Consider the following 13,640-nt stretch of genomic DNA (forward strand, 5'->3'; position numbering starts at 1 on the left):
TGAGCTGGGGGGGCACGAATTCACCTCCCAGGCGTGTGTGTGTGTGTTTGTTAGGGACAAAGACAGCCAGGGGAAGTGCAGGTGAGCCAGAGTCCAAAGTTCTCACAAGCTGTGTGTGTGTGTGTGTGTGTGGGGGGGGGCGTGTGTGTGTGTAGCTACTCATTAACAAGGAGACACTGCATCAGTGAAACTCTAACCTGAGGAGGGAAAGCAAAAGAAAACAGTTTAGAGAGGGAACGAGAAGAAAAGGAGGGAGACGTGAGAAAAGAAGAAAGAGCGGGAGAAGTTCACCTCTGCTCTGACCGATGGGAAAACGGTTAAACCCAGAACCGACTCGTCCTGTTCACACCGTAAACACTCTGTTATCAGCCAATAAAAACTGTAAAGTCACTCATAAATAAAAGCTTCATAAGATCTCAGCAGATCAGCTGTTCGTGCTCCCACTCTCACACCTGCAGGCTCAATACAAAGCTACGGCCAGTTAGCTTAGCTTAGCTTAGCACAGCTAGCCCGGTTCCACTTGAAGGTAACAAAACACGTTTAATCTGAAAATAAAAGCCTGTGAGACGAGGACAGAGCGAAAACCCGGACACACACACACAGAAGGAAACACAGAAACATCCGGCAGCATTCAGGTTATTTTCTAATTTATTTATGAAAAAATATATTTCTTGATTCTGAGCGGAGACGTCAGGCACGTTAACATAGACGTATATACAATTCTCTTCCATAAATACAAAATTATTTACAAAGGGCAAAATTAAATAGGAAAACTATCTCCTGGAGGATATGTACACATTGCATTGTTTTCTTAAATTAATGAAGACAGTACAAAGACAAGACTACACAGGAAAACACATATTTTTGGTATCAAATGGATTAGGTTAAAAAAAAAAAAAAAAGCCAGAATAAAGAACCTTCTCTTTGGAGGCCTTTCAGAAAAACGACTGTGAGCAGTCTCTGGGATGCTGCCGTTTACCTAAGGCAGCAGGCTTTCTGCTTTTTGATTCACTTAAAAATACATTTCTAAAAACAGGTACAGTCACAGAAAGACAAACCTCGGCACTGATTTGTAGGATGAATCCAGCTCGGCTGGACAGGTTTGACTTTCAGGGACTGGAAAAGCACAGATTTAAATGTTGGCAGTTTGCGGGGCCGATTCCAGGCGGGTTTTCTTGGCTTGTAAAGAAAGAGTTTGAATATGAGATACAAATAAAAACCCTCACACGTTAGAAGAGGAAATAAATTCTACTTGTTCTGAATTTTGGCTTTAAGGCGTGTTCCTTTTCCTGTTTGTTTGTTTTTATAAGAAGAGGCACTTAAAAGTTCGTAGCTTGGACGGTGATTGTAAGGCTGGTGTCCCTCGTCCCCTAACAGGACACAATGTGATGCTTCACTTCCAACAGGAAAGAAAATCAAATGGACGGAGTGATGATAGAAAGTGTCCAGTTCAGCTTTCAGACAGAAACGACTGGTGGAAAAGTCCAGAGTCTTTCTCTTTATGTCCTCCGTTCCTGTAAGCAGGTCCTTTGGCGATTTGATTGACGTCTTATTGTGAAATTGTACAGGAAATGGACGCCCTGATGAACAGGAAGCATAGCTAAGGCACCAGTCTTTCTGAGCGGTGGACAGGTTCAACTCTTCGCATCTCTTATTCACGTTTGATCCGAAGAAAATTCAAATATACAGACAGGAAAATTATATTAATATTTAAAGTATAAAAAAGATAAATAGTGCAAATGACGCCAGACATTCAGTCTTTCCTCTTTTCTCTCCACCTCCACTGCTCTTTCTTTCGTTCTTTTCCAAAACATTGTCATCTGAACACTTTCCGTATCAAAGCAGAATATAATAAAAAAAACAAGTCTTTTCTTTTTGTTCCTTTCCACTGAGCAGCTGCAATAAATATTAAATAAAATAATGTGTGTACGATCGACCCTCTGGGTGAACTGTCCTGGACAGGACGTGCTTCAGGCCTTCAGCATAAAAGTTCCTCCGTCTGTGGTTTGAAACCGAAGGTTATACCTAAAGACGAGACAGAGAAACAGAGGTTAGTCGTCGGCGTATGTGATCACGTCACATTGGTCAAATTTAAAAGCGTGCCCCCCCGAGCCAAATAAACAAAAACATACAAAAACAAAATAAACAAATTTTTAAAAAATAGAATAACCAGGCAAGAAATAGATAAAACAAAAGAAAACAATACACTTAAATACTGAGAAAATACTGCAATGTTACAACAAAAAACTAAACTGATAATGATCAAGTTTAAGGCAGTACAGGCATAAATGAATATATACCATATAGATATACAGTGTAAACTGCCTGTTATAGGCACACAAGTCACTTTCAGTGTATCTGCTGACTCTTGGTTTAGACGTGTGGTTTAGATTTGGCAAATTTTAGTTCCTGAAATTGAAGCTAAATGTGAAACGAAGCCAACAAATTATCAATAATCAACCTGAAAAAATGAAATTTCACAGATAATGTATGAGTTTTGATGCAAATGCTCTTATTTTTAAAGATGAAGAGTTTTACGTCACAACCTTATAACTATCACTTCTATTGCTTGTTGTTCTAACTTTTTCTATAGTTTCACGTACGTGGACATTTTCCACCGCCTACTAACTCATTAATAAAAAAACTGTTTACACTGTTTGCAGTGTGGCCACCACTGGAGAGCTGATCAATAATCTATCAGTGATGTAACTATACAAAAGCCAGAGGACGTGATGGTAGATCACTGTCTTTAACACGACCGAGGTCTGACGCAGCCTTTCTAAACTTTGAATAAACTTTATACAGGAGTCAGTTTCTGATCTGTGAACATGTTCGGACTCGCTTCTCACTGCACAGCCTCGGATTCACTGTCACCGCTTCCTCCACAAGATAACAGAACAGAACGGAAGAGGGCAGGGTTTGCGTTGGTGGGTGTGTCCTTACCTCAGTAGCAAACACACACTGCTCCATCTGCTCTGGAATGATGAAGACTGGGCGACACAGACTGTCCTTCGCAAAGGTGAGAGGGGAGACGATGATGGACGGCTCACACTTCTTCCTGTCAGTGGGTGAGAGAGAGAGAGGGGGGAGGCGGGGTTGGTACGGCGGCAACAACAACGACAGAAATACTCGGCGAATGCGTGTGAACGGCGGACCAATCAGATAACAAGACGACAAACAAACACGCTGCGACCTGCCTTCATACACACACACACACACACACACACACACAGCTATCAAACCATTATCAGGTTCTTACAGGTCAAACTTGTTCTTGTTCAGGTGCTGCTCCTCTTTCGCCAGGTTTCGGTCCGCCATTTTGTTTTTGAAAATGCCCACGTTGTCGTTGCCGTTCTCCACCAGCGCTGCATCCTTATTGGACACTTTGAGTTGTCCTCCAGGGATGAGGAAGGCCTCCTTCTCCCTCAAGCTGCACAGCGGTGCTCCCGGTAAGCCCCCGTTATTGGGCCCGCCTCCACCGATCACAGCGTTGCGGTTGTTCACAGCCTCCAGGTCGTTCTTCACCGACATGGAAATGGCGGTCAGCGCCCTGGCCCGGCGGAGCTGGCGCAGAATGTGGATGGCGGCGCACACCAGCAGAGTCAGCGTCACCAGGCCCAGGGCGACGGCGGCAATGAGCGCCGGAGGGGAGTCGCCGTTCCCGGGCGGTCTCGCGGTCGGCGTGCTGGTCCTCACAGAGAACTCGCACCGTGCGCCCATGAAGCCCAGCGGACACTGACACACCGGGCCGGTGAAGTGGGTGTAACATGTGCCGCCGTTGTCGCAGGGGAACTGGTCGCAGGGGCTGGTGCGCACGGAGCAGTCCTTACTGGTGAAGCCCAGTGTGCACGTGCAGGTGAAGTCATTGACGCCGTCGATGCAGGTGCCGGCGTTGCGGCAAGGGTTTCCTGCGCAGTCATCGATGTTGGTCTCGCAGTGAGATCCGGTGAAGCCCGGTCGACAGCGGCACATGAAGCGGTCGCCAAGGTCCAAACACTGAGCACCTGCAGGACAACAGAGACAGGAAGGTCTTAGTTACTAACACAGACAGATGGAAGAAGACAGACGGCGGGACAGAGGACGCGTTTTCCCCCTTCTGTGCATGACTGCAATACAAACTTCACCTGGAAACGAGACAGAGTCCCAGTGTCCGACAAACACTGAAGGAGAGACGGCGGAAAAGAAACAAGATGGCTACTGACAGGATGGGGAGCACACCTGAGAGACGCCAAGATGGTGGACACTGTCTCTTGGTGGTTATCGATGTGGCGGACATTGCTGAGTGACAGGAGTGTAAACTGTCTTAGATTTGAACAGAAGACTCTGACTGGACAGAAGGGAAGGTGGACAGACGCTGCACATCAGGAGAGCAACGTCTGCCAGGACGTCACGTGACCTGCCTGAGAACACCGAGGACATGTGTGAATAAAGGAGAGGTGCAGTTACTGAGAAGGACGTGAGAGAAGAGAGGACCTGTGGACACTCGTCTCTGGCTCTGTGCCACGCGCTGAAGCTTGAGCCGCAGCGTAACCACGGCAACGCAGCTCCCTGTTTGGCAGCTCTGTGCGGCGCTAACAGAGCACAGCTGAAACAACTGGGCACCACCAGTCTTGTTTTCCTCCGTCAGGCTCACTGAGAAGCAGGAACGGTCCCAGATCCGAGATAAGCAGGCAGCCGTCTCCACACGTTTAATGAGGACCTGAGGGAGGACTGAAGGTCGGAGACGGCTCCACGCAGCAGGCTGACGATAACTGCACGCTAACTGTACCTGATACAGCTTTAATTTTTCAGCTCTCCATTGGAGCCATCTGACCCTGATTATCTGTCTGCTCCTGTGAAAATGTCGTCTTCAACAAACTCCTCACTCCCACTCACTCTGTGGTTATTAATGCAGTCTGCTACGAACCCTTCACATGTCGCTGTGTTCACTCAGCCGCTGGTTACAGCTCATTTCACGTTGCTGCCAAATCAACCGGCAGAGACCTGAAATCACCTTTCTTTGTTTTTATAATCAGTTTTTAACCAAAACTGCTTTAGACTCAAAGTCCCCCTCCGCTCTGTGCTGACTGATGGACTGATGGACTCTCTCTCTGCAGCAAGCATCAGCTGCCAAGAACAAGGGAAATCAACCTAATGACTGATGGTATGTTTTGGACCATGTTCAGCTGTGATGCAAACACTATGCAATCTGAAGTAAATGAGTTACACATGCAGAGGCAGCAGGCCAGCGCTCCTCTGGCAACACACACACACACACATGTTGCGTGCCAGCGACACGCTGCTGGCTGCGTTATCTCGTAAAACTCTGGGACGCAATCGGACAGAAATGAGCCGTGCACCAGCCCGGTGCCGCCCGCTCCGTCAGGCCCGAGAGCCGAGAGCTCAGGACACGGCACAGCGAGGAGGGAGATGTTTGTGTTATCGTGTTATCAGCTGCTCAGACACGCTCACGGGCTCCTACACGCCAATCTGACACACACACACAGATGTCTGATGTACGGCTGTAAAGCCAAACATCATGAGTTCATCTCTGGTGTGTTTATGGTGATTTTAACTTTTAGATAAAAACTGAATTTGATCCATTCGACAAATAAATTTTCGGCAGAAAACCTGAACTTTGGGGAAATGTCCCTTTAATCAATGTCAGAGACAGGAAGCCAGACGTGTCCTCTCCTCAGCGTCTCCACTCACTTCTTCACAAACAGACGCTGACACTCACCTTCATGCAAAAGAAGATGAGAATGGTGTGAAAGCTTCACTGCCTCCGTCTGTGGACGGAGCGTGGCTGTAACCTGAGGACTGATCCTCAAAAGGATCTCAGAGACTGAGTCTGCACTAAGCTGCAGCTCTGTATCTGAGGAAAAACCAGATCAGGTTTCTGTTATGGAGCAATGGTTGTAAATATTTTGGAGTTCACAGGTGAGTGTGCTCGTGAACTGTGCATTCAGATGTACCTGATAATCTGAACTCTGCAAACAACCTGCAACAGGTGGATCCAGTCAGTGAGAGTTTAGATCTATGCAGATGAAGCGATACAACACGAGCGGTAAAGCTTTGGCTCCTGGCCGCGGTTTAAACTGCACCGACCCAGTGATCAGAGAACTCATCGTCCAAAGTGAGCCGCTGACACCTGAGGCTCTTTGGTTGGTCCTGGTAGGACAGCGGCGAAGAAGCTTCGAACTAAAAACACAGAACCGTGTTTCCGCCTCATCCATCAAATGTGACGAGGCAGCGACGAGCTAAGACGGGACATGAATCAAACTTTCAGATCCTCCTGTTCTTGGACAGAACATCACAGTATATCACAAACCTACAAAGCAAAATCATCTGGAGCCACTTCCCCAGGAACAAAGGAGGAAGCGATCGCATGTCTGAACCTCTGCTCGGTGACCGAACTCCTGCGAGCTGCATCAGGTCAGCTCCACAGTCAGAGGCTCGCTGGTTCAGATATGAGTGTTTCTGAAATCACATCCCTGAGACGCACGATGCCACACAGCTCCGTGTTTTTAATCGTGTTTAACCAGCCACACAAACCAGTCACACAAGCCACAGACAAACTGGTACATTTCTGCAACTAACTCAGCCTTCAGCTAACAGCAAACCGTGAGCGGTCTTTGTGGCGTTACATAAAAAAGGAAATGAAGCAGGTTACAGGTGGCGCGTACCATTAGCACAGGGGTTGCTGCTGCATTTGTCGATCCTCTTCTCGCAGTTGGAGCCCGTGTAGTCGGGCGGGCAGTGGCAGCTGTAGCCTCCAGCGCCGTTCTCCACGCAGGTCCCGCTGTTGAAACACGGCCCCTCTGCGCACGTCATGGCGCTGATCTCGCAGTTCTTCCCGTAGAAGCCCTGCGGGCACGCACACAAATAGTCGTTCACCAAATCCTGAGGGAAAGACGAGAGGAGAGAACCAGGCGTCAGTCCGGGCACAGATCTCAGGTCAGGCAGAACACAAATGTAGGATGATTATCAAAACATGCTGCGCTGGCACCGTGGGCGTGCCGACTTACTTTGCAGCTGCCGCCATTCGTGCAGGGGTTGCTGTCGCAGTCGTTGGTCTCGACCTCGCAGTTCTTACCGGTGAACCCGGGTCGGCAGGTGCAGGTGTAGCTACCCTGGCCGGTGTTGGTGCACGAGGCGCCGTTCTGGCACGGCTTGTGGTTGGTGCAGTAGTTCAGGTCTGGGGCGAGGACAGGAGAGAGTAACAGCAAAGTTAGGCTGATGAACCAAACTGACTTTTTTCTTTGCTTTGGGTCGTGAAGGTCTGAATCTGAATCGGACAGATTTACAGGGGTAAAGCTGAACACGCTTTGGTTTGTTTGCGTGTCAGATTTTATTTCCCTTCCAAAGTTCTTTAAACACTGTGAAAGCTGTCAGACCGTAGAAACTGGAGACAGACGGGGAAACATGTGACTCATCAGCACAACGTGGTCAGATAGGTAACTCGTTCACCGCGTAAAGAAAAGAATGAAGATGGAAGAGGACTGAGGACAGAGCCCTGGTGGCGCACGGCCAGACATCTGGGCAGATGTGTTCATCAAGGGCCACCTGTTTCTATTTGGGTGGTGATGTCATCAGAAACTGGCATTAACATTGAACATTTCAGGTGAAGCTACAGGCCAGGTGAACCAGAGCCACGCCCCTCTGCAGTGAAACAGATCCAGTGATGCTGGTTTTGGGAAACGTATTTTTCATATTCGCTCATATGATAAAAAGTTTCAGAATCCGGAAACTTCTGTTTTATTTTTACACCATAATGTTAACACAACTTTTTCATCTACAGACAAGCAGCTGCAAAAATCTGAACCCGTGCCCTGTACCTGAGTACGAGCTCACGTCCCCAACTACAGCGCTTTGCTTTAACCTGTTTACCTGCAGCTGCCGTCCTTCATCCCTGTAAATACTCTGTAAATAGTGTTATAACATGGGAATAAAAACCAGTAATAAAAATATATCTGCAAAATAACAAGGTTCCAAATGTATAAAGATTATTTCTAAGTGTTTCAAAGAGCTTTGAAGCAGCATTCAGTATAATCCCATTTCACTGGGATTGAAATGGGATTAGACTGAACGTTGATAACGATTGTGTGAATTTTCTGGTATTAGAACCGTCAGATGGAGACGGCCTGGCTCTGGAAAACATACCCCGATCAATAACATCAAAAAAAAATCTGACGGTCGCAAAAGATGAAAACAAAAGCGTCGAAGGATCCTTTGACTTTTCCGCCATCTACAGCTCCTGTTAGTCAGAGCTGTTGGCGGTCGGTTACTCTACAGCGACGCATCGTTTGTGGGTCGGTGTGTGGACAGTGTGAGGACCTGATTGGCCGGGCCGCGGCACCCACCTTGGTCGCAGTACAGGCCCCCCCATCCTTCCTTGCAGGTGCACTGCCAGGGCTGCTGGCAGGTCCCGTGGAGGCAGCCCGGGTGCCGGGCGCACTCGTCGCAGCGCTCGCCCTGCCAGCCCTGCCGGCACACGCACTCCCCGGGAGACTCGCAGAAACCGTTCTTACTGCACCCTGTGGCACAGATGGCTGATGGGAGGAGCAGAGGGAAATGCGGGGAGAGAGGGAGGGGGGGTCAGAGGAAAAGAGGGAAAGGGAGAAAGGGGGAGGAAGAAGGAGGAGAGAATGTTACTGAGTGCATGTGTGTCTCACATCCTCCGTTAGAATCACAAAACAACCCCCCCACCCCCCCGAGCTTCTCACACACACACACACACACACACCTCCCCTACAAGTGCTTGTTAAGTACTGAGTGAAGCAGCTGGTCCACACAACAAAAGCAACACATGCCGTCTCCTTTCACGCACGGCGACGCACATTAAGCTGCAGCGTGTGTCCCTGTTACAGAGGGCAGGCCGGGGGCCGAGGAGGGGCCGAGCAGGGGCCCATTGTTGAGCTCAAAACAAAAGGAGCAGACCTCAGAGCCAACACACACACACACACACTGGAAACGACAGAAGCTCTAAGATCTTTTTTTTGTCCTCGGGGCCGACGACGGCGTTGACAACTGCTTGACTAAACAATTTCAAGGCTGCTGGACAACAACCCCCCCCCATACCCCCACACCCCCCAATACCGCCCCAGAGAACAGGAGGAGGAGTCACACAACTGTACAGAAACAGTGTTAACTCCAGTTTCTCAGCCAGTCAGAAGCAAAGTGTCACAGTGAGAGTAGATTCACTCTCATTTCCTCTGAAAATATCACAAGCTCTTAACCCTAATAAGCCTGGACAGGATTCAAAAACGACAGCAGATTAAATACCCCTCACATTAAATACCCCTCAGACAAACATAACACTGTAACAGGATGATGCCTTAAAGAGCCGTTCGTACTCACGGTCAGAGCAGTATTCGCCGCTCCAGCCCTTCAGGCAGTGGCGGTTCCCCTTGTCGTCGCAGGTGTAGTGGCCGAAGGTGTCGTTCCGGGGTCGGCAGTAGGCGGAGCAGGCCTCACCGTGGTAGTACTCATTGCACACCACGTGGTAGGAGTATCGGAGCTCGCTCTGGTTGCCAAAGTGCACGTCCTGGGACCATTCCTCTCCAACGGTCAGCCTGCGCCGGGTGGCCAGCCGGCTGATGAGGTTGTTCTGGTTCTCTGGATGAACGAGGGAAGGAGCGTTGTTATATAACTGGCCATATTCCAAACTAAGTTATTTATCCAGAACATTCTATAATCTTCCTACAGACACTGAATGTTTATCAGCTGTGGAACAGGATCAAGAACAGCTTCGCCGTGACGTGGCGGCTCAGCGGTTCCTCTGTAATCTGACCTATGACCTAACATCAGTCTCCACAGCTTCTGCTGTGACTTCTGAGGCAAAGCTGCGTTTCCTGAAATCAAACTTTCTTCATGTGTGTTTTCGGTGGGAAACAGCGCCGCTGTCGCCGCCTGGCGGTGGAGCCGCGGCGCTGCAGCTGTAGCGTACCTGTGGACTCCAGCTCTGAAGACTCCGCGTTCCAGGCTTCGATGATCAGAGAGAAAGTTCCCTGAAACGGATGGAGAGGGTCGGTGAGCACAGCCGTCCACTTCATTCATGCCTAACAGGGTTAACACACATCCACAATAGCAGCCCGCTGACGTGCACGTGCCGGAGTACCTGAAAGCTGTCACCGGCTCGCGTGCTTCGTCAGATCAGTGTGAAACGCGCGGGGTGCCCGTGCAGAGAGGGCTCGTGTGGTGTCCGTCACTTACCGGCCACTTGAAATGAAACGGCACCCTGATGGGCGCGCTCTCGGAAATGGAGTTGGAGTCTGCGTCGAGGATCGCGGTGAGAGCGGTGCCATACGTGCACGGCGGCTCCGGGCTGATGACGTCCTGCGAGTGCTTCAGGCACACGCGGAAAAAGACCTGGCAGTCCCGGGACTGGTAGCGACAGACGCCGCGGGAGCTGGTGAAGGAGTCGATCTTCAGCTCGAAGACTCCGGAGCAGAGAGTCTGCAGGGCAGAGAGCAGGGGTCAGACACTGGGGGCGAAACAGAAGCTGATGCAGAGCAGAAAATCACCGTGATATGCGCGACTCTCTGCGCTGCATCGTCTGTCTGCTGCGTGTCCACAAATCAAACCAACACAGCAGACAACGCGGCACGCTGCGCGTAAAGGCGCACGGCTGCAAACCTCCCTCGGTCTCCAGGAACCAGCAGAACCAAACCACCGCGACTCTGAGGTGAAAAATAAGCTGCAGTCACCTGGGCGCTGTCAGCGCTACTCACCCTCTGTGCTGATACAAGCAGCAGGAGACACCACAGGAACAAACGCGCCATGGCCGTACGGAGCGTCCAGGGCAGAAGGCGCTGGGGGTCCGGGGTGGGTTAATAACTGCGTAAAATCCAAAGGGGTCCGGAGGAGGCGGGGGTCGGGGGGTGGGGGGGGGTGTTAGGTGAAGAAATAAAAAGTAAAAACACTCCGGGAAGGAACGAAGCGGGTTTAAAGTCAGGGCAGCGGGCAGGCTGTGCGGCAGCGGAGAGTAAAGATCCGCTGAGCTGCTGAACTCTGGTCTGCGGCAGCTGCGGTTACACCTCGGCTTTATACGGAACAGGGACGGGGGGCGACGGGGGGGCGGGGAGGAGTGTCCTTCACCTGGAGAACGAGTCCTCCTCCTCCTCCTCCTCCTCTGCTGCTGCTGCGGTTCATTCAAACCGAAACCTCTCCACAGTAAATCCTCTGTCCCCGGAAAGAAAAAAAAAATCATACGACTCCAAGTTCTTGTCAAACAAGAGCAGTGACACGCGCCCGCGGGCTAACAACCGCACAGCTCGCGACCAATGAGGAGCGGAGCTGCCGCCGCTTCTCATCGCCGCTCAGCTCCGCGAGCTTTTCCAGGCAGTTGTTGGTTTCTGTTCGTGTTCACGACACAAACGTGCACGGACACGAAGCTTTCACCACTGAGGGGGGGCAGTTACTGTGGGGCAATAAAACAAACAGTCAGGGAGCGGGAGCGGCGGCAGCGGCGGGCCGAGCGGCCAAACGCTGCCTTTTACCTCCTGTCCCCGGTGACTGACCCGAGAGCGTTCTCACACACACACACACACACACACACACACACACACACACTGAACCCTTTCCTCGCGTCGCGTGCCGTCCATACACCAAAACAAGCGCGAGCACACAGTTTTCTAACGCGCGAACAACAATTAACTTTGAGAGGACAGAGGACTCTGTGTGTGTGTGTGTGTGTGTGTGTGTGTGTGTGTGTGTGTGTGTGTGTGTGTGTGTGTGTGTGTGTGGCTTCGTTGCTTTTCTGGCGCTCGCGACCAACCTCACCCTTTATTGTTATAGTAATGAGGGCAGCGCGTGCCTCCACTGGCCCTGACTTTAACCCCCCCAACCTCCAAATCCAAACCACACCCACGGCACGAGGCACGCTTCATCTGCACACACATGACAAGATTCATGTTGTCGCGCGTGTGTCCTGTGGTCGCTCGAGACAAAAGCGTCACACAGATGAATAACACTCAAAGCAACTGAACCATCCCTGAGTTATGCTGCTATAGGCCTAGGCTGCTGGGGGACTTCCCATGATCCTCTGCTCTCTTCTCTGTCTCCTCAGACCCACTCTCACATGTCTTATCCTTTATTATTAACTGTGTCCTTTCTGTCCCGTCGTCCTGTGCCTGTCTCTCTCTGGTCTCTCTGTTTCCCTCAGTGACGTAGAAAATGGAAGTTACTGATGTCTGAGACGGCGACGCACGCGCGCCCGTGCACGCCACACACGGTCTGAACAATACCTGCTCAGCACGTGGCAGCGTCCTCTCCCTGTCCCTGGAGAGGCAGGGGACGCGTGCCCCCGCCCCCCACCACACACACACACACACACACACACACACACACACACACTCCTCTCTCTCAGGAGACAGGCACGCCACGCGCTCCTCTGGTTGGGCAGGTGCGCGTGCCCCCGTGGAAGGATCGACCCGTCACGCGCGTTTCTATGGATTTAATTCTGTTCCTCTGATAACATCCATCTGTCCATCATCCGTCCATAGTCCCAGCACGCGCACAAATGCTCTGAAAAGGGGCAGAAAGAACTTTTGTTGAGGTGAGAAACCGCACGCGTGGGGTGTGTGTGTGTGGGGGAGGGGGGGGGCAGAGACAGAGACTGTGGGAAAGTGGGACAGTCTGCTGAGGTGTCACCAACCACGCTCATAAATGTGCGGGGGGGGCTTAAGGACATGGCAAGAGCGACACCTGAGCAGACATGTGACCCGCAGCCAAACGGGGGGTGGGGGTGGGAGGGGGAGGGGGCGGGGTCCTGAAGGTGCTACTTCTCAGCTCGGCTAACCTGCTGTTAACAACATGGGAGCTGCTGGAATGATGCAGATGGTCGGACTCATAAACCTTCACAGGGGCTCAGGGATCCCACGTTCACACCTCCACAGAACCTGGAGCCCAGAGCAGACTGGTTTAACTGGTTTAACTGTTTTAACTTCTGGAAAATCAGTGTGGATGGTTTGATTGAAGGTGTTTGCAGCACCTGGTCCAGGTGAAGCTGGATCTTTGACGTATTTAGATTATTATGTACAAAAAAAAGAAATTTGTTGGTTCACTGCCAAACAAACCACAAACACACACACAGACACACACGTGTGTCCGTGGAGGGAGGGGGGGGGTCCTCGCACTGCTTTTTTCACCTGAAAGACATTTGGCTGGTAGGTGTGAGCCCCGCCCCCCTCCTCACACCACTTGCTCCTTCAGGTGCGCCTGTCAAACCATGTAGTTACCGTGACTTAAAGGCAGGACACACACTCACACATACATTAACACACATACGCATATATTAAAGTAACTGAGTCCAGTTACTCAGGTGCCAACACCTGCGTGAGAGTTTTCAGTTCACCTGTACGTACTGTGAAAAACCCTTTAAGCCCGTTTCCTGTTGATATGTTTGGACATTCGCTCACATGTAACCTCAGAGGCAACGACGCCGGAGTGAAGACCAACAGAATGTGGACCAGGCTCGCTGCTCGGGGGACGATGAGCATGATGACTTCCTGTCCTGCTTCTGTAACGCTGCCCGCTGAAATGACGCTGAGATCACATTGTGATGGGCACAACACCGACCAGCCTTGAATCTAACTCCGAGCGTTTCGTCGTTGGTCACTGTATCAGAAGTTCAACAGGAATGGATCTCTGCTGTTGAT

At 50.7% G+C, this 13,640-nt stretch overlaps 1 protein-coding gene across 1 annotated transcript; it reads right to left on the reverse strand.

Annotated features, from left to right (window-relative positions):
- Positions 1–630: 630 nt before the first annotated feature.
- dlc (deltaC) lies at positions 631–11,009 on the reverse strand. The gene is made up of 10 exons (XM_041045931.1): positions 10,713–11,009; positions 10,195–10,437; positions 9,929–9,989; positions 9,340–9,597; positions 8,343–8,531; positions 7,008–7,177; positions 6,666–6,882; positions 3,260–4,004; positions 2,944–3,058; positions 631–2,025 (listed from the first exon to the last, which is right to left on the reverse strand). Exons 1-10 carry the CDS (start codon positions 10,761–10,763, stop codon positions 2,020–2,022), a joined length of 2,055 nt encoding a protein of 684 aa, XP_040901865.1. The 5' UTR covers positions 10,764–11,009; the 3' UTR covers positions 631–2,019.
- Positions 11,010–13,640: the final 2,631 nt, after the last annotated feature.

Source organism: Toxotes jaculatrix, chromosome 9 (assembly GCF_017976425.1).
Source record: "Toxotes jaculatrix isolate fToxJac2 chromosome 9, fToxJac2.pri, whole genome shotgun sequence".
NCBI lineage: Eukaryota > Metazoa > Chordata > Actinopteri > Toxotidae > Toxotes > Toxotes jaculatrix.